The following is a 25,472-nucleotide window of genomic DNA, read 5'->3' on the forward strand; positions in this document are numbered from 1 at the left end:
CCAAATTGGCATTAGTAATTATTCCCACTTTATGTACACTTCCGATTTGGGTCACAAAAACATGTAGCCATGTTCGGGAACAATGTTGCCACCACCGCCTGAACTGCTAGTGCCGGTCTTGGCCTCTACCATCGGAACACCAGAGAGGTTGGCAATATCCTGCGTGGTCATGCTGGGCTGCATGTTCAGAGGCATCGCCATCGTCGCGTTAGGAAGAGGCATTTTAACCATACCGGCATTCAGAGATGCTGCCGTCAAAGAGCCACCACCAGGCGCGTGTGCTTGAGCGAGATCCACCACGTCCGGAGTAACCGGAGTGCTACCCATAACACTCCCATCGCCACTGAAAGAAGATGTGGTCGATTTCATGCAGTGAATTTCCACCAGCTCCACCTTTATCTTCTGTTTGGCATGCAAGATGCCTTCAAGAGCAAAGTCGACCTTCGTCTGGCGGTAGTCCGGCTTCTCCCAGTTCAATCGACTTAGATCTGCTGCCAAAGTACCTGCAGACAGGTCCGGAACCACCGTGGCGAAGCCCCCCATGAACTCCTGCAGCTTGCGGAATCTGCCGTTAACGCAGGACCAGGCGAAGGATACGTCGGTATGACGGTCATGTTTCTTCAACACTCCGATGAGAATCGGCTCACGGTGCACAGCCAGCACGAACTCTTCGTACTCGCTTTGGATCGTCATTATGTCTTCGTCCGAGTAGGTCTCACGCAAACGTGGCTCTTGTTCGCTCAGAATCTTTAAAAAAGCTTCCTGACCCATTTCACAAACCTGGATAGGCATTGCAATAGGCGGATTCACATGTACACCAACGTCTTCAGTGCAGTAGTGGCGCCCTTCCTGAGCAATTGTGGCAACACCTGCAATCAAATTCACAGCGAAATGCGCCACAGACTTGGCGACATGTAGCCGTTCCACCCCACCAAGCGTGTCGAACACCTCAATTGCCAGTGGACCACCCTCGTTCTGAATAAACTGCTGGGCATTCTGGAAAGACAATTGGAACGACCCTGCGACGCAAGCTTCTTCACGATCTGGTGACTCCCACAAGTCTCGTCGAGCTCCAACCACATCTGCCATAATGAGAGCGAGTTTACACAGCTCCTGCACTTGGCCCCTCACTTTGTTCGGACCGCTCTCCAAACTCAGCAACTTGTTCATAAAGTACACAATCTCAGCCATCACTCGGTGAGCAACGGCTACACAAACCCACCACGAAGCGGACGGAACAGAGACTGCGGACGCTGTTTGACGGAGCTCCATAATTGCTTGACGATGCTCCGTTAGCCACTTAAGCGCCTGCATCAACTTCTCGGAGAAACCGCGAGTAGACGAGAACGCAGTGGTGACATCAGGGATACTATCATTCTCAAAAAGAGAGAGCGATCCCTCTTGATGATACCTCTGTTGGTCCTGACGTAAAGCAGCTAGTATCGACACCAGTTCATCGTAAAAAGCTTTCCGACAAAATGTGGTGACGCAGTTCTTCACTACCAGCTCCAACTGGTGCACACCACACCAGATAAGGTAGAAACCAGGTTTGTTCACAGCAGTGCTGAGACGCGCTGAAAGACCCTGTTGGCTACCTGTCACCCCCGTGTTGCGTCCTGTGTTGGCACCGCCGTTCGTAGTTGTGCCAAGTAGTTTACCTCGCCATTTGTCATCCATAACGTCCAAGAACTTTTCTAGCGTCTTCATAATTGACGGGGCGGGGTGCTGGTTCAATGCAGGCACAGTCAGGAGATGAAAGTCATGCAGCGATCTATTCTGCCACAACCGTACGCGGATGTCCAAGTACGAAGTGCCTTGATGAGCGGTTGCATCGGTGGCAATCGCGTACGCCCACGAGGAGCGCATCATAAGCGCAATCTTTTGCAGGTTGCTGGCAATCACAGCACGCACATAACCCGCCACTCGGTTGTCCGAGCAGCCACCATAAAAGGTCATTTTTGTCTCTTCTTTTGTGCACTGCACCATGCGTGATGCCAGTCGGAACGACGCACCGCAGGCCACAAACTTGATGGCAAGGTCGTACAGACGCTGATTCTTGATGACGATTTCGTACATGCCCGCTTCCTTGCAGTGGAAAACGCTGAAAGCCTGGTCTTTCGAGACTTCCTCCTCTTCGCTTGCATTGAAAAACATATCCCCGACAATCTCTTCAACCAGGCGCTTCTCGATCACCGAAGCTGGAAGGCGCACAGGACCGACACGCTGGACAACAGGCGTATCTGTACCCACCACTTCCCCCGCGCTGCTGACACTGTCAGTTTGTTCTTTGAAGAGTTGCTGCTGCGCCATCGCCAGCGAGTTGATGGTGGCCTCCTCGATATGGGCCGCAAAGAACTTTGCTTTCTCAGGGTTCGACGACTGCTCGTACTCGGCCCATTTATGCTTGTGATTAATCTCCAGGTGTGACAAATAATGATCTGCGCGGAATGGCTGTCGAAAGTACTTGATGTTGGCCGTCGCACGCCGCTTGCGGGTCGCGTTAGCCGAAGACTCCTTCCCGAAAGCCACGCAAAATTTGCACATAACAGACTCCACCGCGTTCGTCTTGGCGTTGCGACTGCACACTGACAGACCGTACTTGTTCGTGTGTCTCTCATTGAACTTGACGCCGCGGTCTTTGTGTTTCTTGGGCTTGTCCCCACCGCGTTCTAGGCCGCGCGTAGTACCCATTTTCGACTTTTTTTCAATGTCAAATATTTTTCAAATGATTTGGGTTTGTACCAGTTTTTTTAAACCCGACTTTTGGGAGGCATCATCTTCCAATTGAAGTGCGCATGACGCCAAACTATCGCTGGTTTTGGCCGTTGATGGCAGTGGCCGGCACGGCAACAGCGGCAGTTGTTGTCTACAAGTATGCGACGAGAGGAGTGCGCAATCACGGAGATAGCGCGACACAGATGCTCGTGGGGACGCAAGATAGCGAAGATGTGGATTACGAGTGGCTGTCGGAAGCGGAAGACGACGTTGAGGAAGTGCAGCGGGGCGAACAGCAATTGCAGTCAATAGACCAGGGAAGAAATATGGTGAGAGTAGCACAAAGAGAATAGCATCACTTAAAGTCTGCAGTATTATTGACGGATGGCTGCGCTTTATGTTGCTGCAGCTACTGGCCATGTGCGGACTTATGCTGATGATACTAGTGACTGTTGTGTCACTGGTGATCACGTGGGACAGCGAGGACAATGGCGTTTCCTTCATGGAGCTGCCAATGTTTCAGCCGCTTATGTGGATCGCTGTCGGTATCTTTACAGGTAAAATTCACGGTGGTCTAATTGGCAGATACCATTGCGATAACATGTTATCTTGTTGTAAATTGTAGCTGCTAGTATGGAAATTTTCACGCACTCATCGAGAACTGAGCATGATATTCCTGTTCTCGAGGAGAAAGCCGTGTTCCCGCACGATGCGAGCGACTTCGAGCTTATCCGACAGCATGATGGTACGTTTTTCCATCTAGCGTGCTACAGAACCAATAATTTGCATAGACTGACAGGAATGTGGCAAAGCTGTACATTCCGCCGCTACGACAAGCCGAGCAAACGGTGAAGATGAAGAAAAGGAAAATGTGCCTGGGGATGTCGCGGCAGTTATCAAGCGCGCCGATGAATTATTTGAGCAAGGACAGCATACTCAGACGCGGCAGTATTTAAAAGCAGAGTTGCCAAAGTACCCTCCCAGCGCTGAAATGGTGGGTGTCCCAGTACAATTTACATCGTTCTGAGGGGTACCGCTGACTGTAATTGTGTACTGTACATCTAGTTGTGGCGCGTAGCTCGTGCTTGCAATTACCTCGTTGAAGAGAAGAGTAAACTTGACGAAAAGAAGGCATTAGCTTTTGAAGGATTGGCCCATGCAGAGAAGGCGTTTGCTCTGAATAGCGACTCGGCTGCTTCCAATAAGTGGATGGCCATCATGACCAGGTAGGTAGGTACCCATGTGCTAGCAATGACACGTGTGCTCACACTTCGCTGACTTGTGCATAAAATACAGCACGGTGGGGAACTTTCGTGATCTAAAGGAGAAAATCGCAGGAGCATACGTCATCCGAGTAAGCGAGCTACTGTCGTTCATTGTCAAAGTCTCTCTCCTTAATGTTGCAATGTGTTGCGCTCTTTAGGATCACATTCAACGGGCCATCGAGCTGGACCCGACTGACGCCACGTCTCGCAACATCCTTGGACAATGGTGTTTGGCTTTTGCCGACATGACTTGGATCGAAAAACGCGCTGCAGCTGCACTCTTCGGCGCTCCACCTTCTGCTACGTATGAGGAAGCTGTGGAGCACTTCCACGCAGCAGGTAACACAAATCGTTGGCATGCGTGTTCTGGCTCAGCTATCACAAATGCTATTGGTGCATTTTGTTTTTACAGAAAACATTAGTCCCGGGTTCTGGAAGAAGAATGTGTTTTTCCTCGCACAGGTATTTGGTTTTTGGAGTTTTTAACCAGTTTTGGACAAATTTTCTGACGTCTTTGGTGATTAGACCTACTTTAAAATGAAGCGAACCGAGGAAGCCGCGAACTGGGTGATAAAAGCCAAGGGGGTTTCAGTGAAAACGACAGAGGACGAGGAAGTAGAGAGGGACATTGCAGCTCTGATGAAGCAATTGAAGTTGCAGTAATGATCACTTGTAGGTCGGACCGAGGTATTCTCTTAAATAGGATTAAAACTATCAAACAGCTTGCGTGTGCGTGACAACTTTGAGTTCAGCAAAAGCAGACAGCAAACGCAAGCGAAAGACATGGGCGTCGATCTAAACACTAGCGCAGCGACGATGAAGCAACGGGCGGTGGCGCAGCTGACAACTGCTGCTAATGGTGTTGGTGAACCTCCGGTGAAGCCGTCGCCGCCAAGTTCGTCTATTGCTTCCATCGTAGCAGGAGACGCGTCCCTGGTATGACATTCCTCTCAGTGCTTGTTGCTTGGATAGAGGCTAATTCTTCAATTTGCCACCCTGAAGTCGATGGCTACGGCTGGTATTTGCACTCTGGTGGTGTCGGGTGCTGTGTCCATTGCGATGGTAGCACTGGACGACAACTTGACATCGGTGTCTGAGCTTCGACTGTTCTCGCCCTCCATGGTGACGGGGTCCGTCCTCTTTTCAGGTGCGTTTTGATCGCTTTGGTTAAAACTACTTTAATATTTAACACTTCTTATTGCTTTGCAGTTGGTGTGCTCAATGGCATGCTGAGATACTCGAACAGGAAGGCCAACGCTGCGCCTGGAGAGGTCGTGCTTCCACCTGGCCACCCTCCTATTTCACCCGAAAAGCTAGCAGAAATGGTAGAACTGGACGAGAATGGTAACCCAAAGAAGCGCATCAGTCGCTGTCCACTGGGGTTCTAGCTGACAGCCCTTGAATCTCGATACAAAATGCAGACTGTGTTCTGTAGTAGTAGTTGCAATGTGAACTGAAAAAGAGCGCTTACTTCGCAGTATTAACAAAAACACAATCACTTTTTACGACTAGTACGTCGAGCTCGACGCGCCTCCCGTTTCTTTTCCTGGAGTGAGAGCTTCAGTGCCTCCATCATTTCACTGCAAAGAAGCAAAAATCAGTTCCGCTTTCGTCTTAACACGAGTAGACATTCGTGCAACAACGTACGGATCACCTTCGTCGTACACTTCATCGAGCTGATCTGGATCCTGTGCCGCTTGATATCGTCGACGTGGGTTTGGCACGTCTTCGTATCCTGGTTGTCGGTGACGAATCTCGTTCTGCAGGACAAAAAGAATCGCAATCTCAATATTTCTTAAGCAAAAGCCTAGCGATAACCCACCATACCTCAAACTGTTCAGCTGACAACGAACCCAACATTCTCTGGGCGCCGCGATTGAAGACTGAATATGCGCTTATTCCGTCAGCACGTCTCTCTCCGCCAAACAGCAAATGATAGCCTAGCACAGCGAAGCCTGAGAGGATCACGTACGCCACTGCAAACTCGGGTTCGTTGTGGTTGATAAAGACTAGACCCCCGATCCACACTGATACCACGAAAGAGTAAAACGCGATAGAGCGCCAATGGGGTCGGAGGGTAAGAGCCATGCTCTCCAGGGTTTCCTTCGACAGCAATTGCTCCACCTTGCGGCGAATTTTAGCGCGCGTATCGCGGTTCACCCGCAGCACTGGCGGAATGAAAGGCACCAACCAGTCCAGGGGGCCTTGATCGGCAGCCCTCAAGCGGCGAGGCATCGGTCTGTCCATTTTCACAATTGTTTTCAAATCTAAAAATGAAAATTGTTTTGCAAAGTCCGATTATTTGGTGTACCCATTTCATTGTTGCTTATTTTACGCTGTTGCCTGTGTCTTCAAGACCTGCATGCACGTCTTGGCAAATAGCTCAGCGGGGATTCCTGTGGGCAATTCTGCTTCATGGTCGATGAACCACGCGATGAGGTCTCGATAGTGGCTCGGATAAAGATTTTGAATATGGCATCGGGTCTCTTCGAGTCGCAGTTGCGAAGTCAAAAACCCACACGCGAGATGCATCCCCCGAGCTTCGAGCTTGTCGACGTGCTGAGTACGCTGCAGTGCCACCAAACGCTTGTAAAACTGGAGTATCAGATGCTTCTTGGTTTTTTCACGCCGCAGATCAAATCGACGCAAGGTAGCTTTCTTTACCATCGCGTCCAGCTGGTCATCCTTCTGCAGAGTCTGAATGAGGAACTCTAACGAGTCCAGCGGCTGGGTCTCTAACAAACGTGTCAGAAGAATATGCAACATCTCCTGTACCTGGTGACCCTCAGCGTACGAACGCATGGCGTCCAGCACTTCGGTCGAAGGGGGACTGTCGCCAGGAAGGCTCGAATCGCGCTGCCAAATCACCCTCGATGGCGGCATAATAGCTAGAAGAAACTGAGCCTCGGTATGAGGGGGCACAATGCTTGTAACGCCAACGACATCCTAGCTTTCGTTCTATAAGGCAATAACAATTATCTATGAATAATTGATCTTGTCACTCCTTAGTGCTCACTTAATTGAGCATACGGCACGTGACGTCGGTATCCAAGAGGTAGGAATGTGGTTGACCACCCAGAGACAGCCGATATCGGAAGCGAAGAGAGTCTGCGGTGCTACCATTCAGTCGGACAAGTCATCTTCAATGTCTGTTCCTATTTTGGCTCCCTGCTGTCGTCCTCGAACCACATGGCATGTGCTCCCATCCGTTTGCTTCGCTTGGTGCTCTTGCCCAACTCTGCCATAGGGTCCGTCTTCTAGTCCACCATGCAAAGCTTCCTCACTCTCCTATTTGCCAGCATTCCACTTGCCGCCCAGTCTTCGCTTAGCATTTCTAAAGTATCAAGAAAGATGAGCTACGGAGGCAACGTTGAAGGTTATCTGCTCAAGATTGAGGGTGACGAAGCCCGTATCGTGTACTGTATCCTCGATGAAGGCATGCTGCAGTACTTCTCGCGCATGGGTGGCGAGCTGTTGGGAGCTATTGGGTTGTCAGGGTCCAAGGTTGACGTGTTCCTACTTCCTTCCTCCGACGAAGTGGGCCAAGTGTCCAACCAATTTCGAGTAGACGCTCAACCTCGCACTCCGTCCGTTCGCCGACGTGGTGCCCGGCAGCCCGTTGATGGGGATAATGTGGTGTCGATGACTTTTGCCGGATCAACGCGAGAGGTCTCAGACCAGTGGGCAGTCTCGATCCTCAACTGGAATCGCTACAGTTGGGAAGACGGCCAAATGGTATGCAGCTCCAAGAACGAGTATCATAACCTCCGGGATATTATCAAGCTGAACGACTTGAAAGTTGACAAGACGACTGAAGACCCAGTTGTGCCGGTTGGAGTTAGCCCAGCAGTCCTTCCACTCTGAGGATATGCCAGGCCAGCATGACTACAGCATAAGTAGAGTGTCTAGTGTGTTTGTTCAATAATAGACTGGTATTGTGTTCCATGTTGCGCACTTTTAAGGACTTACAACTAGCCATTTCGTGATACACGTATTATTTCTTAAGTCCTGGCAACTTGCAACTCGCTACAACGAGTTCTGAAAACGTGAAAAAAAACGTTTTTTACAGATTGTAAGCTGGATCACTTCACGTATTCAATCGAAAACGTTCAGTTGTTTTTGGGACACTTTACGCTTTTCACGAATTGATTGTATTTACTTACACCTCAACGATTTTACAAACTAATCTATCGCAGCAAGAAAAGAGCTACGGCACGGACGTAGCCTGAGGCATGGCAGTTTGAGACACCATCGAGATCGGAGCTTCTCCGGCAGTAGACGACGGAGGAGATGCCTTCTGAGGTTCGTCACTATTCCCAGCTGCTGCCGCTGCTGCTGCCTCCTCCTTTGCCATCTCAGCCAAACGCGCTTTTGTGATAAACCGACCGTCTTCTCCACGTTTGCGGTTCTTGGCGATGCTGTGCCGCACGGGATAAGATGGTTTGTTGGACCAGTTGCGGTTCTCGCGCTTTTTCAACCACTTGGCAATCTTCTCCTTCTTTTCCTCCTTCGAGCACGGCGGAGGATACGATGGCATCGGTGGAGCAGTGGTCCACTTGCCCCCTGGACCAGCACGAAGCTGCGCCTTGCCAAATCCGTAGCCCGCAGCGTAGAAATTGTAGCCCATGTCAGGCTGCATACTGCCGTACCCGTACCGGTTCATAGCATACTGAGGCTGCTGCTGGTACGGATTGTACCCGCCATTAGCGCCGGACATGTACGCGTTCATGGTGTACTGCGACTGATCTCCAGCGTAGATAACGTTTGCTGGATAATTCCCTTGGTTCATGGCGTACCCTTGCTGCATACCGTAGCCATTCATGCCCATGTGGGCAGAGGCTGCGGGAGATACTGCAGGTGGGCTCATTTCCATCATATTGTGCACAGGCGAGGACTCGTATCCCCGTTTCATGTATGTAGCACGATCTCTGAGAGGCAGATTGATCTGCGGAGGTGCATTAGCGTACATGTTGGTCGGCGAGGCTTGTGGCTGGTGATATTGCTGCGTCATGATCGTCGTGGGTGGGTAGCCATTCATTCCAGAGCTGTATCCATTACTAGCTGGCATACCTCCGGCAGTGGAAGTAACCATATTTGTGGGAGTCGAGTACTGGTTCATTGTCATGGGAGAGCTCTGCGAGTAATTGGTCGCATTCATCGGTGTAGACTGGTTCGTTTGATATGCATACGTGTTCGCTGTAGGAGCCAGCGCTGCAGGCACCGTGTTGAATCGCCCCGTATTGTTGACATTTTGCACTGCCACTGGCTCCGACTTGGCAGCCGGCGGCGTTGTGTTGAAGTTGAGAGCAATATCGTTGACAAAACTTTCCGACAGCCATTCGCCGGTGTTGCGCTTTGAAGATGGATTCTGGATCTCCTTGAGCAGCAGCTCCTTTACAGCCTGGAAGTCGCCCGTATTGTTGTACTTGTACAGCGCTTCTTGCAGTTGAGGAGAGTCGTTGTTCAGCAGCAGATCTTTCAAGTGGCCTCGATCGTCGTTGGAGATAAGACCCTTGTCACCCAGCGACTTGATTGCAGCCATTTTGCCTGAAATACTGCGATAGCGCTTGTTTCCCTTCTTGCCACTGGACATCAGGCCTCCGGAAGGAGCGCTGCCTCCCATCCCTCCTCTGGGAGGTCCTCCCATGTTCCCAGAAGGTGCAGCATTGCCCGTGGCTTGACTATTAGCGTAGGGAGAGATACTGGGTTGCGAAGTGGCATTGCTGGCACTTGGAGTGGACAGCGTCAAGGGTCTTGCCGACGATCCACCAGTGGCAGCCGCAGCGACCTCACTTCCAGAAGTGGCCTGTCGCTCGCTGGGTTGCTGGTAGTCTTCACCCCGCAGACAAACCACGAAGCGGTCATTTTCGCGAACACCGAAGCGTAGAGAACGAGCGTTGAGCTTTTTAGATTAAACAAATCAGAGTAAAAATGTCAGCACCTGCGCCACCTCACAGTTACAGCGCGAGACTCACCTCAGCAGCGATGCCCGTGGCCTCCGTTGGCAGCAAAAAGAGTCGCGCCTTCGGCGTCGTCACTCCATCTTCGTACTCGCCCTGCTTGCCAACAGCCGCCACCATTGCAGTGATGGCGTCCTTCCACTTGAGCGGCGGCGGCGGCAGCTGCAGCACCTCGTCGTCGGTCTCATGCAGCGTCGATCCGTCGTAAAGACGCACAAACACGCGCGTGCTCATGACTACGGGCGGGTGTCGCGTCGGTCGCGTGAGGAGATGACGTACGTCGAGGCTTGTCGGAAGCTCCTCGCAAGAGCGGAAATGAGGCAGCGCCCAAACCCCAACTGGGGGCGTCGAGATCTGTGTCGCGATCACCGATTGGGTACTTTTAAAAAAACTGTGAGAGGGTTTTCAAGCCGTAAACTCTCTGGATGTGAAGCGCTCTTTCAAGCACGATCATCTAAGCTATTCGGGATGGAGGGTTTTGATGGCGCCAGAGAGCGCTGAGTCCACAAATTCTCCCCCACCCCTCACACCGAAGGGTCAATTTGGGCCGGATTTCCTACAGTTTTTTTGTAAGCGAAGAAGTTGAAGCGCCGAATAAGGTAAATGGCGGACTAGGAAGTCAACACTATCACCAAAGGATGCAGTTGGAATAAAACCCCGCCTTTTCCATGGATCAAGATAAATTGAACGGTGATCTCGAGTCTTGTACTTTTAATTAATAAGACATGTACTGTATTTGTACTTCGATTTTTTTATAAATACAAAAAGAAAGAAGCGTAAAAATCAAGACATACACTCCCTGTTCGGGCCGAAACGTGGATCCAGTGGTGAGCAGTCAATACAGCGGATGGCGGCGGAGTGGGTAGCTGACAGCGCTGGCCTCCTCGGGCGGCTAGTCGACTTCGCGCTGTACCAGCCGAACCCGCTGCAACAGGTACAGTATGAAGCGAACTGCCGCGTGGCGTTGGCAAGTCACGATGCGCGACAAAAAGTATCCTTTCGTCACGTCGTGTATCCATCCCTCTTACATGGCTACATTTAACGTTGCTGCTGTCAGATCTTCTACTTGCTACTGGTTGTCGGAGGCTACAGCGCCTTCCTCTTCTCCGGACTACCGCGTATCCCCAATGACTCTCTCGGTGAGATCCACATGTACGTGCCTCGCTTATCCACCCGGGGCCCAGAAGACTGACCACGCGCTCTGTAGATACTTGAGCTTCATAGCGGTGCTGGGTGCGCTGCATAGCTTCATCCAAGCCTCCATGTCGGCACCAGGAATTCTACTACCTCGTACGTATTGCGTCGTTATTGTCGCTTGGACCACTACTCAGCATTATGTGCTTGATTTTTCACGCAATGACAGAGACGCTCGTGTACTTCGACAATTACGAGCTCGACAATGTGCTGTACCGCCAACGCGAGTGCCCAACTTGCAAAACCACCAAGTCAGTTGTATTATTATCAAACGATGTCCATGTGCTGACATCTTCTAACCGGTCACGTCGCGCTTTGCCTTCAGACTCGCTCGCTCCAAGCATTGTTCCATTTGCAACAAATGCGTCCCGCGCTTTGATCACCGTGCGCTACACAATTCCAAAGTCTCGATGAGCAAATTCTAACGTGTGCTCTTCCTCTGACAGATTGCGGGTGGCTAAACACTTGCATCGGCGAATGCAATCACCGAGTCTTCCTGCGCTTCCTCCTGGTACAACCTAGCAGCACTATTATTTCCGATACTACATGTAAAGCTCAACCTATCGTGCATTGTTGCTGTATCATTGATCGCAGATGAATGCGCTGTTGTGCAGCTACGGCTCATACGTGCTGTACGCAATTCTGGCCGACGAGTACGGCCATTTACTGGGCGACGAATTCTTGGACGAAAAAAGCGGTACTGTTGTACAAGGCGATATGATGGTCGTGATTCGATACTTGATCCATGAAGAATCTGTCGTCACGGTGCTGTTCGTCCTCTGTGTCGGCATGGGCTTCGCGCTGTTGTGCTTTGTCGGGTTTCACCTGTACCTGGTTTCCAGCAACCTCACTACGAACGAGTTTTTCAAGCGTAGGGAGCTTCGTCGGTTGCGCACGTGTCCGCGCATACACAAGTACAATCTAGACTCTCTTGTATCCAACTGGCGTGAGGTATGGGAGCCTCGATACAAAGCAAGAGTTGTTGCTGTAAAGATGGCCAACTCTAGACGCCCTCATCATCAAAAAACGGTAAAATCAGCGTAGTAGAAACTTCTAGGAGGAAGTGGTGAATATTTTTAGTGACAAAGACTCATGCCGTTTGGCAAAGCACAATAGCTACATTCGTTGCAACGCAAGACAAGACCAATGGCTTCTGACAGATCAACCACTTTACTTACACCTGAAGACTTGTATTCGCAGGCGTGTCACTTTGATGTAGATCTAGATAGGGAGCTGTACTTGCTTCCCCTTCTGAAGCAGGCAGCTACCACTCCGAACCCTCCTAAGCGACAGCATGGCGACGATGGCAATATCGCTGAACGTTATTTCCTCGATCAGATCAAGCTGCTTCGTCATTGTCACCAGCAGGAAGAAGCGAGCGGTCAACAGGAAAACGAGACGTCTGCGTGGATGGCATTTGAAGAGCGGCTGTCCCCTGAGGACGAGAAAGCTTCAACAACGAAGACGTCAAGTGTCTTCTATTACGACTTCGTTACTAAGTCTCGACAAGATATGCACCCTTTGGAGCCCTTACTTGGCGACAACGCTGATGACGCAGACCCCATGACTCGAGCTGCCGATCCACAAGAGTTCGAACATGCTGCAACGTTGCACAAGCAGACATCGATGAAGAAGTACGTCAAAGCTTTAGCTTTGGCATAGGATCACTACTGATTCTTGTGAGCATCGTAATCTAGCATTGCTGAATTGGAGATTCTGTGTTTCCATTGCTGGTGGAAGGAGACCTCTCTTCAAGGGGAGACACGACAATGCCGGTTGCGACTTTACTTCTCCATCCCGACACGTCATTTTCAGGTGGTGTTGGAGGATTCTCCTAACGTATTTACTATTTCCCACGTTGCGCATGCTGTGACTGGGGTGCCTCTTTCTGTTTGGGACTTGCATGAAGGTGCGCGGATTAAAGTACTCGGCCGCCCAACGACTCTGCGCCAGGCGAGTCTTCTCACTCGCCAATGGTTAGAGATCCACGAGCGTCGACTGCGTCCCGTCATGGAGCAGTTGCAGAAGGAACTGGCCAAATACGAGCTCCGTTCACACGGACGCTCCGCAGCGGCACCACCATCCGGCCGAATCCTTTGCGCCGATCCGCATCGTTCCAAATCCGGAGTGTCATTACGCCAGTTGCTGGATGAGATTGCTTTACTTCAGACCAAGTTGGCCACGTATCGTCCAGACCTCGCTCGTCGATTGTGCGAACCGCTCGCACGTCTTGATATCGCATAGGAAATCAAGACAAGAACAATTGAAATGCACCTCTTTCCCAATATATCTTTGATGCCTGAAGTATATTTGTGAAGTCGAGTATGTACAGTGGTGAGCTGTTTTGGGAGTGACAAGCAGGTCTTGCTCTCACTTTTGAAGCTGGTCCAGACGATGACAATCACAACCCGATCAAAACGCGTGTCAGCATTTGGAGCCGATGGCCCCACGCCAGCCGCCGTCGCACCCGGGTCGTACACCCCTGAGCAGTTCATCACGAGTTTTGGCATTCAGGCTCGACGTCCACTCTTCTCCAGTTTTGCCACAACTGAGAAGCGAAACCTTAACGAGAACAAGACGACGTCCGCGACCACACCTGGTAGTTCGTTGTGGCTCGCTAGATTCAATCCACCACCTTACAAAACGAGATTCTTGATGTAAATAGGCCCCGGAGCATACCTTGACGAATCGCGCAACCAACGCGGTTCTCCGCCGTCGAATGTCTTCGCTTCTAAAGTACGCAATCAACAGCATATTGAAGCTCCTTCTGACAAGCTACTAACCGTAACTCCTGTCGCTAGATCGCTCGCTTTGCGCCAAGTGCACCGGGATCCACCGTTTTTAGTGCGTCTAGCGTCCAGGACAATCCTGGTCCAGGCAGCTATCTACGTCCGTCCTCATCACCGCCGTCCAACAACCAACGCGAGCACCAACACCAATGGCCCCGCAAGTTCGCACATTTAATTAAACCGTCGGTGCCTGCTATTCCACAGCGACAACAAAGCTACGGGTATGTACAGGTAGGTGTGGAGCTTCAAAGACAATCTGCACCTGAAAAAATCTACTCTGGTGTCGGGGACGACACAGTGGGGCCCGCTGCTTACAGTAGACACAACTTGATCTGGAATGAAAAGAAGAACGGTGCTCCTTCGCTCAAGTCCACCGCAAAACGTGAAGTATGGGAGGAGAACAAGAGACTTACAAGTCTACCGGGTCCTGGTCAGTACGACACCGACTCCGTCTCCGGAATATCAAGGGTCACTGCAACACCACAAACAATATCGGCTCCAGAGGGCCAGCGACCACGAATTGGTGCGCGGCGTAGTCGACATCAAAGTACTCGACAGAGTGCTGTCTTTGCGTCCAAGGTGCCTATTCTTCAAGTACCGAAGCCTGTTGGAGTGTACGACCCCGAACGAGAGCAGGAACTTCTCGCCAAGGAAGAGCGAGCTGAACGATATCGCCAAGAACAAAACAGATTTGGTGGCTATGGTGTTAAGACGGAAGCATTTGGATCTACTACAGGTCGTACGGAACTGACATCGCACATTACTACCCCCTTTAGAAACCCTTCGTACACTACGACACCAGGTCCTGGCAGATACGGCACTGCTCGCTCGAATCCTTTATCAAAACAACTTGGGAGGAAAGCAAGCGGGGCTTCGATTCCGCATCACCGAGCCGAAGGAGTAGGCTTTTCGTGTGCTACAGAGCGACCATGTCTTGCTCGTACAAAGACACCTTCAGCTCCAGGTCCCGGAGCATACAAGAGCGAGACTCCGCGGTCGCTCACTCAATCCGTCAAAGGAAAACTCTGCATCGGGAGAAACGGAGTCTTTGGGACGACATCAGAACGGCAGGTCTGGGATGAAAACGAGTTCACTCCGGGACCTGGGGCCTATTCCGAGTCGGGATCTTTCGACACAAAGCATTATTTGAATTCGGCTGCATTCAAGTCTGGCTCAACTAGATTTTCGAAGAATGCCCCATCTCAAGCCCCACCTCACGTACATTGTGTCGGCGATCAGGCTACTCCAGCCGTGGGGCAGTACAACGTCTCTAAGGGGTTTTCAGCTGTGTCTGAAGTCGCATCCTCATCGGATGCCACAGAATTTCTATCCCCTCGTGTACCATTCCTGTCGACGCAAGAACGATCCGTGTTCGATACGAGAGATGTGTGCGATCTTCCTGGTCCAGGGGCGTATAAGGACAGTGCCGAGGATACGGGAGCCTACACGAGATCAAGAGATCTCCGCTTGACAGTCGGGAATGAAGCTCGGTTCCGTGTGAAGCCGACGGTGCCTGTGACTGTCGGGCCTGGAGCTTATTCCATCCCCGGCACAGTTGGCACCAAGAGCTTCAACGTGACCATGACCCCAAAGGATATCAGCAAGCCAGGTCCAACACGAGCTCGAGGCTCCCCCACTCAGAGAAACTCCCCACGCACAATGATACACTAACATTGACTAAAAAAACAATTTCAACTAATAGATTTCTCGTTCTTCATTATGGGCATATGCCGCGCTACTGTGGATTCTAATCTGGCATTGTTCATACTTCGCTACGTCAGTTCGATTCCGCTCCTGCACACTCTAGTCGGAGCCATGTAGAGCTTTTTTCCATCGCAGTAAGGCTCGGTATGCGAATAGCAAGAAATCTTGCTCAGTGATCATATTGTCGGCGTTGCAGTCCATGACTTCCATCAACAGACTCAGTTCGTCTTCAGTCGCGTATGCATCTGCACACAACACCAACAACAATTTAAATTAGCAACAAATTCACATCCTCACTTCACTTTAACTCAACCCACCGCTGTCTTGCTCTGCGAGGAGAACAACGAAGCTCTCTTCCATCAAAACGCCATTGCCATCCAGATCCAGGATCGAGAAGTACAACTTCAGAGCTTGCCACTGTGCCTTCGTGAATACATTGACGCCGTTCGACTGCACGGGAATGTGACCCTGAAGCGTGTTCGTCAGCTGCGCCACCTGCTCGAACGACGGCATGGGCATCCAATCCGTCATACTCTTCCGTCGAGCAGGACCGGTAGAGTCCAAGACGGTGTCGACAGTTTCAGTGTCGGTGGGGGCCTCGCCGGTCGAAGTCGAGCGTCTAAAAGGTGTTTTGTAGTTTGAGATCCACGACGGCCGCTTGCCTAGATGGCCAGGAGCTGAGGTGATCTCCGGCTCGCTCTTCTTCATACTGTCTCTTGAGAAGTAGCGGTCGTAGAAGCGTACAAACCCAGGGCAGAGCTTCCAACCGCTAGCAATTCGACTCGTATCCCACTTCTTCTTGTCCTTTTGCTTCTTCTTTTCGATCTTCTCCTTCAGTTTTTTCTCCTTTTTCTCCTTCTTCTTGTCTTTCTTCACCTTCCTAGTGTCAACCTCGACACTCTTCGTCTCAACAAGTTCCCAATCCTGCAACGACTCGCCCACTGCCTTCAGAGTTGCTGTAGCTTCCTTCTCCACTTCATTTGCTGGTGCAGAAGCAGGTGGCGACACGGGAAGCTCTGGGTCTTCCTCCTCGATCCTCGTTTCCAGACTAGTTGCTGGCGCACACAGCGACGACACAAGCGACAGCTTGCGAATAGGTTCTGAAGCAGGTGCTGGGGTGATACTCGCTGCTCTCTCAAGAGTGAGCCGCAGCTGCCGACACACATTCACCAAGTCGTAAAAGTCAATCGGCAAGAACGGCAAATTCTCCTCCAGAAACGCCTTGGCCGCCGTCTCCTCGCTGGCTCGCGTGAACTCAAACTCGGAACATTGACTGCGTTTATGCTGCTGATACTGCAGCAGACGACCATTTTGTCTTTCCCAGGGAATTTTCAGCGTCGCGCCGACATTGTGGTTCGTGTTGCAGTACTCCGGAGCTGAAAACACCGTCACAACCGCAGGTAGAGCCAGTTTCCCGTCCTCGTCTTCTTCTGTGCGGTCTCCTTCGTGTCGAAAGTGCTCCTTATAACCATTTTCTTCCAGTTCATGAGCACGTACAATGGCCAGGAGGTTGTTGCGCTTCAGAAATTCGCGACAGGCGCGTTCATTAAATGTGAACGAGCAGCCACGCATCCCATTGGGTGCCCACTCCTGCTCCTGAGCTTCGCCCTTCGCAGGATCTGACCACAACAAGTCGCACAGAGCTCCGTTTGGTTCAGGCTCCATAAAGCGGTTCACTTGTCCGTTAATGTCCCCCACGAACTGAATATCGGGCGACAGTCCGCCATGTACAGCCAGGAACGTGCCGTGCGCTGTCTCGAGTCGTGCAGCCAGTGGCATACTCTCGAAACACTTGATCATACGGTTATAGAGCACAGGTCCGTACTTCTTGAGGCATTCGGCACGGAAACCGTAAAATGTACTCAAACTCCGACACTCGTGATTGCCTCGCAATAAATGGACACTGTCCGGGAAAGCCACTTTGAAGGCCAAGAGCAATAAGATTATCTCGCACGAAGACACGCCACGGTCCACATAGTCACCTAGGAACAAGAACGGGTTGTCCACGGCAGGAGAGCCGTGTACTCGGAAGAGTTCGAGCAAGTCCTGGAACTGGCCGTGGAGATCCCCCACTAGAGTGTACGGCGCACGAATCGAGATGACGTTCTGCTCTAGTGCCATGAGGTTCGTAGCTCGTCGTACAATTTCCAGCGCACTGGACACAGGGATGGTGCCTCCGAGTCGGAAGACAGCAAGGATCTCCTCGGGTTCCTGTACGATGATCGCGTGCTCCTCGTCGGCGTTATTATCCACACTCATTTCGCATTCCAGAGCATCAACGGCAGCTGCAGTGGCGGTAATGACCGGGACATTTGCGAAATACTGCACCGTGTCGTGACTAATATCCAGGTCTGCTTGTTGACGCAGATACCGGTTAAATAGCGTTGTGTCGGTGGACACGCGACGGTGGTGCGAGCCTTGTACGCTGGCCATGCGCATGGGTCCCGCCTCCGACTTGGCGTCCAGCTCGGACCCGCTGCTTGTGCGCGCCAAGTCTGGTGTTGGGATATCGTGCTTCTCCGTCTGTGCCTTCAGCTTAACGGCGGCTGCTTGGGCGGCCATGAAGCTCTTTAGAGGGGAAGGACGCGACATATCTCGATCATCCTCAGGTCTGTCATGTTCCTGGTTCGAGTCCAGCTCCAGCTTGAGGCTGGGGTTATTTTTGCGCTGGCGACGACGCACCACGGGCGGCTGCGGCGTGGTGGGGGCGAATGCGCCCACGTTCTCGGGCGCTTCCTTGAACTCAAGCTGCGGGAACGCCATCACGGCCGGCGCTGTCTTGGGCGGGCTGGGCACGTTGGCGTTCGCAGGCACCGCGGCCAGGAACGCGTTGAGCTTGCTAGCCATGACGAGTCGACACAGGAAATAGAGAAAAAGTGACCAGCAGGAGCAAACCAATGCGACGTCGCGTAACTACCACTCGGAGCCTATAAATACGGCCACGATGACGCCGGATAGCGACTGGACTGGTCTCAATTGCGAGGGAGTGATCACCGCAACGGAGAGCTCTCTCTTGCGCTGCTGATGTATGAATGCAGGCAAAAAGCGGAAAACCCGCTCGAGATTACAGAAAAGGGCAAGACGACTTTTGTTATTGAGCAAAAGTTTTGTATCGGCCGGCACGGGTTCCTTCCCGTGCAATGATTAGGATTCGACTGCTTCACAACACCACGTTTGCGCTTGCATAGCGGCAGGGATCCCGAATGAGGATTTCCTGCCCGAACGTGGACGTCCGCGGCATTGATGGCAAAGCCCTTTCGTGCAGCTCACACGTATTACTTACGAATGCTGCTGGACACTAAATCAGAAAATGGCAGTGACAACAATCTACTAGCTTAGCGTTTCCCAACGGCTTCAAAGCGTTGCTACATGTCTGCAGGGTCCAGTAGTGCCAGGCTGGCACTGCCAGCACTTTGAATTCCGAATTCGGAACGACGTTTTCATCGAGTTAATTCGTGCGCAAGATCCAAGTCATTTAATACAGACTGAACGAACAGAGGGTGAGATCCAAGCCTTGCCAACAGAAACGAGACCGATAAAGGGCAAGGAAGCCCCGAGGAAAGTGAGCTGATCCCCTGATTTCATTGCCACCTTCGCGGTATTTTCCGGGCAGTGGCGATGCTTAGGAGGCACCGAAACTTGGTCCACGGATGAGCTCCATAAAATCTTTGGCAAAGATATACAGTAGTGTAGTGCGTCCTCACTCAATAACGTACTGCATTGCATAGTATCCATGCAGTAATTATCCTGTAAGATATCTTCGCTGAACCACAGCCAGAAGCTGCTGCACTCGCGTAAACTCGCTGTCCTAATAGCAGAGGAACCTCTGCTTAAAAACGAAAAGCAGCCTTAGTTGTATAATGCCAAAAGATTCTATAGCCTGACATGACACGATACAGAATCCAATCGTATGCGCACAAAATCTATTAGAAAAATGATGGGCTAGCGACTTTCACCGTTTTTACGGTTGTATTCCGGCTTTGCAGGGACCAACCCCAGAGCGCTTCGGGGAGGTGCTTCAAGCGGCACTCAGCCAACTGTTAATCGAAAACTGTTAGCGGTTGGCTTTCATTACACGCCGTTGACCTTGCCGCTAATGCTGGGGACGACGACTGGATCCACCGTTATTATCCGCTGCAGTAACCACAGTCACCGTCGTCTGATCACCCTCCTTTTCAGCTAAACATACTTCGGACAACTACGACGTCCTGGATAAGCTCGTGCATGAGCAGATCGAACTCCGGCAGGTACATCGTCAGGAAGAGTGTCGTCGAGATCGTGGTCGCGCCCGAGACGTAGTGCCAGCGGTTGTGCCACTTGTCGTAACGCTCTCCGCCGGGCATACCGCAGTAGAGCCACGTAAACACGCAGAGTACAGCCAGCACCAGCTTGATGGCCAGGATGCCGTACCATTCGTTGTTAAACGTGTGCTGTCCAGCGAAAATAAAGATAATACCCAACGTGCCGCTGATGAGCGCGTCTAGCAACAGGTACTTGGTCTCCTTGGAGCGGTGGAACATCGTGGACGCGATGGCTGCGCCCATTTGCAGCACACCGCAGATGTTCTGGTCGCAGCTGAATGAAATGAGCGCCGCAAGCGCGTACACCAGGTTGGAGTAGATCAGTCTGTCGCACCAGGCGCGCTTGGCGTGGCGAGGGCGCACCTTGCGTCGTGGCCTCGAGGATTTGACGGGCGATAGCTTGCGAAGCCCCATGTCATTGCACGAGCTGGACCATTGCGGCAAGAACGGCAGGAGGTTGAACGAGCACATGCACATTGCGTCAGCAGCAAAGGCGATTTGTCCGTGCTTCGTGCTGCTGAGGAAAGACCACGAAAAATTATCTTGCCAGCAGCATTTTGAACGGGACTATTTCGCCCAAGGCTGAATTCGGTGGCAGCAGAGCGCTACATTTGGCTATAAATAGCGACGGCCGTTGAATAAAAAACGGTTACCTCAGATAAGTATGACACCGATCCGCTTTAAAAATAGGGAACGGCATGAATCCGAAGGTATCCAATCGAATGAGTTTTAACAAGAGCGCAGGCAGAAAAAGAACGCAAATCACAGCGAGACATTGCCATGTTCACGGAAGATGATGCCCAGCGCTTCGCGACTCGATTTTAAATAGAACTGGAGCCGATGGAAGTTTTCGCAAGCTACTAAAAACTGTACTACTCGCTCTGAACGAATGCGTCGATGGCGAACGCAAGGCTACGACCGATGCGGCGACCGTCCATTATTGCCGAAGGCGAAACCTGAAGTTGCAGCTGCGACACGTTGCAAGAGAGTTGCCGCCAGCTCAGCACGCCACCGACGGGGCGTCAACGTACAAAACTTGCCACCGGTAAAAAGGATGTCGTGCGAACGCGTTGGAGCCATGTGCACCACGCAATTTTTCTTGAAGCTACCTTGGCGCGACAATGATCACGAGACGTTCAAAAACTACCGTAATCGCTCTGGTAATACCGACTCCAGGTGCATTAAGACCACCGCCGTCACTTTGGATTAACCTCGATCCCAATGGCTACACCCCCGCCCGCTCCCGCCACTGCCGCTGACGTGCAGGAGGGCTTCTCTGCCTTGACACTAGATGCGCCTGTTCCCGCTGTGCCCGAAGCCGCCGCTCTGCCTGTCGATGAGAAGCTCGCCAAGCTCGCAGCCATCACTGGCGCCCCACTGTCTGCGGAGACCGATGCCCAGCTACGCGCGCTCTTCACTGAGAAGACGCACCCCATCGCCTACGACGGCTTCGAGCCCTCAGGTCGTGTGACGTTGGCTTCCGGTCTACTACGTGCGCTTAATGCTAAGCGCCTCATGGACGCTGGCTGCCACGTGCGTCTATTGGTGGCGGATACGCACGCTCTGCTCAACAACAAGTTCGGCGGAGACCTCAAGAAGCTGCAGAGCGTCAGTACTTACATGGTGGAGGTATGGAAAGCGCTTGGTCTGGACGCCGACAAGCTGCCCAACCTAGAGATCATGCTGGCGTCCACAGAGACCGCACGCCATGCCGGCGCCTACTGGTCGCAGGTGCTGGACGCTGCCGGCCGCTTCACGGTCGAGCGCGTGCAGCAATGTGCGCCCATCATGGGCCGCAAGACGGATGACGCCGTGCACAACACGAACCGCATTCTGTACCCGCTCATGCAGCTCGCAGACGGTTTCCTGCTGCAAGCCGACATCTACCAGCTCGGCGCTGACCAGGATGCCGGCAATGAGCTCGTGCGCGACTACATCGCTCAAAAGGAGCTTTCGAACAAACCTGTCTTCCTCACACACCCGCTGCTGCTCGGTCTGAAGCAGGAGCAGTTCAAGATGACTACAACGGACGCCGAGTCGGCCATCTACGTCGATGACACGGCCGCTGAGGTCAAGACGAAGATCAAGAAGGCGTACTGCGTGCCTGGCGAGGTGGAAGGCAACCCAGTGCTGAACTACATGAAGTACCTGGTCTTCCCTCTCCACGCGGACGGTGTCACGCTTGAGCGCAGTGAGAAGAACGGCGGCAACCTCACTTTTGCCACGTACGACGAGCTTGAGGCAGCTTTTTCCAGTGAAAACGTGCACCCGGCTGACCTGAAGCCATGTCTGACCAAGTACATCAACGCGCTGCTCGAGCCTGTGCGCCAACACTTCGCAAGTGGTCCGCTCAAGACGATGTTCTCGAGTATCAAGAAGCTGAAAGTGTCTCCGATCCCGGACAGCGACAAGCTGGCCAACCTCTCGTTGCCTGGATTCCCCGAGTCTGTTAAGGAGTGGAAGCCATCCTCGCTGTCACTTGAGGAACGTTACGCTGTAGCTCGCTCTGTGGGCGAAGAATGTATCCAGGAGAACGAGCTGGAGGATCTACTGGAGAAGAAGGACCACCCTGTGTGCTACGATGGCTTTGAGCCTTCCGGACGTATGCACATTGCTCAGGGTGTTCTTCGTACAGTGAACGTGAACAAACTGACGTCAGCTGGCAGCGTATTCCGCTTCTGGGTGGCTGACTGGTTCGCCATGCTGAATAACAAGATGGGCGGCGACCTGGACAAGATCCGCATGGTGGGGCAATACATGGTGGAGATCTGGAAGTCTGTGGGGATGGACATGACCAATGTGGAGTTCCTGTGGGCGTCCCATAAGATTATTTCTCACAGTGGGTCGTACTGGCTGCGTGTGATGGACATTGCCCGCCGAACGACCATTGCGCGTACGCTCAAGTGTTGTACCATTATGGGTCGCAAGGAGAAGGAAGGCATGCAAGCCGCGCAGATCCTCTACCCGTTGATGCAGTGCGCCGACATCTTCAACCTCAAGGCCGACATCTGCCAACTGGGTATTGATCAACGTAAAATCAACATGCTCGCGCGCGACTACTGCGACCAGGCCAAGATTCGCTTCAAGCCGATTATCCTCAGCCACCACATGCTCATGGGTCTGAAGGAAGGGCAGGAGAAGATGTCGAAGAGTGACCCGGAGTCGGCTATCTTCATGGAGGACGCAGCTGAAGATGTGCGTCGCAAGATCGAGAACGCCTTTTGTCCGGAAGGTGTCGTGGAGGCCAACCCGATCCTCGACTACATGAAGCACATCATTTGTCCTCGTTTCGCTGCTCAAGGTGTGACTGTGAAGCTTGCGGACGGCTCGGAGAAGACGTTTGCTGCCTACCAGGAGCTTGAGGACGCCTTCGTCGCCCGCCAGGTGAACGGTACCGACCTCAAGGCGGCACTGAGCAAGTACCTGAATGAGTGCGTCTCTGTTTCTTTTTTATTTATTTTTTATCTAATTGTTTTCTTGGCCTTTCAGGATTCTGGAGCCTGTCCGTGAACATTTCTCCAAGGGTGAAGCCAAGGAGCTGCTGGCCAAGGTGCGCTCGTTCCGCATCACCAGATAAACACGACGTAGGACTGCACCAAGGGCGCTAGACTGCGTAGGACTTGTAATGTGATTAACAAGTTGACTTGAATTTGAAATGGTGGCGACCAATGAAATAAAGCCAAACTCACACAGTCCTCTGTTTAGCGACATTGAGCATTGGGCCAGAAATTGTAACCCATACTATACAGACTGTAAAAAGTCTAAGAATTGTCTGTTTGATATAAATAAAAGTGCTATATATAACTTAGTGTCTTGAGAGGGCGGTAGAACTCATCAATTAGCCAGAAGCATCCTTTAAGGTCAGCGAAAATGTCCGGCAAGCACGAGTTCTGCCTAGGAGAGAAGCGGGTGATTGTGAACAGCTACGAGTATTTCAAAAGCCAGAAGGAACAAGGCCTCTTCAAAGGCATCAGGACATGCCAACTGGTCTCTGATTGCCTTGGTTGTGCTCCCAACACCGTTGACTCCGTGGTTAATGAGAAAAAGAATAACCCAGACACTGATTTTGAGGTATATCATCAATTATAACTGATATTGTAGCATTTCCTTTTCAAACTAATATTTGTACAAAGCCCAGAAGGAATTAGATCGGCAGTGTTTTTTTCAATGGAAGTGAGTATTTTGCCAGACTGGGAGCATCCCACTCGTAGCAAATCTTGTGTTATCTTCGGATTTGCTAGGATTTGCTGATATCTTCCATATCCGAACTCGGTACAGCGTATACTCTGCGTATACCCCTCCCACACAAAAAATCCTCCCCCTCCAGCAAACGCGTGGCTCCAAACGCACGAAAATGGCACCACGGCCACGCAGCGCACAGAAGCGCCCCCTGGCACTGGAGGGTATCGACAGCGATAGCGCCAGCAACGACTCCGACGGCTCCGTGAGTGACTGGCAGCCAGTGTCGAGCCCGACTTCTGCTGAGGCGGAAACGGTCACCAGTAGCGCAACTGAAAAACCGGGTCAGATTTCTATCTTCGCCTCGCCACCACAAGAGACACAATTTCAGTCGTGGAAGGACTTCGAGGCCTATCTAGCGCTGTACCAAGCGCAGTCACTCCAGGTACATTATTAAGTTATCTGTTGCGTTTGTCTATACCGTCTCATCACGTTTTGTTTGTCTGCTAGATATTTCGAGTGAGAACAAACACTTCAGTGGCTGTACGGAATGCTAGGATAGATGCTCAGGGCTCCGCGGCGACTAAAATCCCGGCCGAGTGGGATCAGTACGCGAAGACGTACGTGTGTACACACCACGGCACATACCGATCTCAAGTGCAGCGGGGCTGCCGTAGCTTTAGCGTCAGAGGAAGACGTTCGACTCAAAGAGTCACTAATACTAAGTTCCTTATCCAAAGGACACTTACAGCCCAAGACCAGGGCTCAAAGTTAACACCTTAACTTTTATGCTTCAAAACCAGAAGTGATTTATTTACTATTATTGCGGCCAAGCCGCCTAGGGGTAAATGTATCTCTTTAACTATCTAGCATAGTTAAACCTAATCAAATGCATAACGTGTGGCTTTCAGCCAACGTACTGAGAGACCTTGTTAACTCTCCAACTTATGTACTGAGAGTTTGTTAACTCGCCGGGTACTTCGTACCCCTGTGTGTTCCACACCATGTAACCCCGTTACACTCTCCCTCACTAAGATGAGAACATTCCGTTCTCGAACTTTCCTCAGCGAGGTCACGTCTTGTCAAGACGACGGAGGTCACTAGACCTCACCTGTGCGTTCTGCAGCTCCACGAGCTCACAAACGCGTTCGCATCCTTGATGCCTGGCACTCCCACTCCGGCCCACGGCTCAACGTCTCCAGAGACAGTCGCGCCGCCCCTGCCTCGTCGGTCCCAGACCCCCAACTGCGCTCCGCAACTGCTCCAAGAGCACTCTCTCAGTGCTCTTTCGGTGGCGGAGTACCACCAAGAGTATCGCCTGTCATCGCGGTCAACGCTCCATGAGCCGTCAACAAGAAGAGAGCA

General features: G+C 51.9%; 13 protein-coding genes across 13 annotated transcripts; 7 read left to right on the top strand and 6 right to left on the bottom strand.

Moving 5' to 3' along the window:
• Positions 1-51: 51 nt before the first annotated feature.
• PITG_16316 (uncharacterized protein) lies at positions 52-2,691 on the bottom strand (the record flags this gene model as incomplete). The annotated part of the gene is made up of 1 exon (XM_002897333.1): positions 52-2,691. One exon carries the CDS (start codon positions 2,689-2,691, stop codon positions 52-54), a length of 2,640 nt encoding a protein of 879 aa, XP_002897379.1.
• A 104-nt stretch (positions 2,692-2,795) lies between these two features.
• PITG_16317 (regulator of microtubule dynamics protein, putative) lies at positions 2,796-4,643 on the top strand (the record flags this gene model as incomplete). The annotated part of the gene is made up of 9 exons (XM_002897334.1): positions 2,796-3,044; positions 3,125-3,272; positions 3,341-3,460; positions 3,576-3,709; positions 3,781-3,941; positions 4,012-4,060; positions 4,139-4,319; positions 4,393-4,442; positions 4,506-4,643. 9 exons carry the CDS (start codon positions 2,796-2,798, stop codon positions 4,641-4,643), a joined length of 1,230 nt encoding a protein of 409 aa, XP_002897380.1.
• Positions 4,644-4,745: 102 nt separating this feature from the next.
• Positions 4,746-5,372, top strand: PITG_16318 (uncharacterized protein; the record flags this gene model as incomplete). The annotated part of the gene is made up of 3 exons (XM_002897335.1): positions 4,746-4,916; positions 4,983-5,127; positions 5,190-5,372. The coding sequence occupies 3 exons, from the start codon at positions 4,764-4,766 to the stop codon at positions 5,366-5,368; spliced, it is 477 nt and encodes a 158-aa protein (XP_002897381.1).
• A 64-nt stretch (positions 5,373-5,436) lies between these two features.
• PITG_16319 (uncharacterized protein) lies at positions 5,437-6,227 on the bottom strand (the record flags this gene model as incomplete). The annotated part of the gene is made up of 3 exons (XM_002897336.1): positions 5,437-5,560; positions 5,628-5,740; positions 5,808-6,227. 3 exons carry the CDS (start codon positions 6,225-6,227, stop codon positions 5,476-5,478), a joined length of 618 nt encoding a protein of 205 aa, XP_002897382.1.
• Positions 6,228-6,311: 84 nt separating this feature from the next.
• Positions 6,312-7,070, bottom strand: PITG_16320 (uncharacterized protein; the record flags this gene model as incomplete). The annotated part of the gene is made up of 1 exon (XM_002897337.1): positions 6,312-7,070. One exon carries the CDS (start codon positions 6,861-6,863, stop codon positions 6,312-6,314), a length of 552 nt encoding a protein of 183 aa, XP_002897383.1.
• A 206-nt stretch (positions 7,071-7,276) lies between these two features.
• On the top strand, positions 7,277-7,936 carry PITG_16321 (uncharacterized protein; the record flags this gene model as incomplete). Its single annotated transcript, XM_002897338.1, has 1 exon — positions 7,277-7,936. One exon carries the CDS (start codon positions 7,332-7,334, stop codon positions 7,842-7,844), a length of 513 nt encoding a protein of 170 aa, XP_002897384.1.
• A 251-nt stretch (positions 7,937-8,187) lies between these two features.
• PITG_16322 (uncharacterized protein) lies at positions 8,188-10,246 on the bottom strand (the record flags this gene model as incomplete). Its single annotated transcript, XM_002897339.1, has 2 exons — positions 8,188-9,882; positions 9,956-10,246. The coding sequence occupies 2 exons, from the start codon at positions 10,172-10,174 to the stop codon at positions 8,188-8,190; spliced, it is 1,914 nt and encodes a 637-aa protein (XP_002897385.1).
• Positions 10,247-11,067: 821 nt separating this feature from the next.
• Positions 11,068-12,178, top strand: PITG_16323 (palmitoyltransferase, putative; the record flags this gene model as incomplete). The annotated part of the gene is made up of 6 exons (XM_002897340.1): positions 11,068-11,096; positions 11,148-11,230; positions 11,304-11,385; positions 11,460-11,518; positions 11,581-11,645; positions 11,729-12,178. The coding sequence occupies 6 exons, from the start codon at positions 11,068-11,070 to the stop codon at positions 12,176-12,178; spliced, it is 768 nt and encodes a 255-aa protein (XP_002897386.1).
• Positions 12,179-12,280: 102 nt separating this feature from the next.
• PITG_16324 (uncharacterized protein) lies at positions 12,281-13,378 on the top strand (the record flags this gene model as incomplete). The annotated part of the gene is made up of 3 exons (XM_002897341.1): positions 12,281-12,564; positions 12,607-12,768; positions 12,832-13,378. The coding sequence occupies 3 exons, from the start codon at positions 12,281-12,283 to the stop codon at positions 13,376-13,378; spliced, it is 993 nt and encodes a 330-aa protein (XP_002897387.1).
• Positions 13,379-13,528: 150 nt separating this feature from the next.
• On the top strand, positions 13,529-15,594 carry PITG_16325 (uncharacterized protein; the record flags this gene model as incomplete). Its single annotated transcript, XM_002897342.1, has 3 exons — positions 13,529-13,733; positions 13,800-13,870; positions 13,936-15,594. The coding sequence occupies 3 exons, from the start codon at positions 13,529-13,531 to the stop codon at positions 15,592-15,594; spliced, it is 1,935 nt and encodes a 644-aa protein (XP_002897388.1).
• Positions 15,595-15,612: 18 nt separating this feature from the next.
• On the bottom strand, positions 15,613-18,474 carry PITG_16326 (calcineurin-like phosphoesterase; the record flags this gene model as incomplete). The annotated part of the gene is made up of 2 exons (XM_002897343.1): positions 15,613-15,872; positions 15,945-18,474. 2 exons carry the CDS (start codon positions 18,472-18,474, stop codon positions 15,727-15,729), a joined length of 2,676 nt encoding a protein of 891 aa, XP_002897389.1.
• Positions 18,475-19,743: 1,269 nt separating this feature from the next.
• PITG_16327 (uncharacterized protein) lies at positions 19,744-20,450 on the bottom strand (the record flags this gene model as incomplete). Its single annotated transcript, XM_002897344.1, has 1 exon — positions 19,744-20,450. The coding sequence occupies one exon, from the start codon at positions 20,403-20,405 to the stop codon at positions 19,803-19,805; it is 603 nt and encodes a 200-aa protein (XP_002897390.1).
• A 699-nt stretch (positions 20,451-21,149) lies between these two features.
• On the top strand, positions 21,150-23,606 carry PITG_16328 (tyrosyl-tRNA synthetase, putative; the record flags this gene model as incomplete). The annotated part of the gene is made up of 2 exons (XM_002897345.1): positions 21,150-23,359; positions 23,418-23,606. 2 exons carry the CDS (start codon positions 21,150-21,152, stop codon positions 23,503-23,505), a joined length of 2,298 nt encoding a protein of 765 aa, XP_002897391.1.
• Between the last annotated feature and the right edge of the window lie 1,866 nt (positions 23,607-25,472).

This window comes from Phytophthora infestans, genomic scaffold, assembly GCF_000142945.1.
Source record: "Phytophthora infestans T30-4 supercont1.45 genomic scaffold, whole genome shotgun sequence".
Lineage (NCBI taxonomy): Eukaryota > Oomycota > Peronosporomycetes > Peronosporales > Peronosporaceae > Phytophthora > Phytophthora infestans.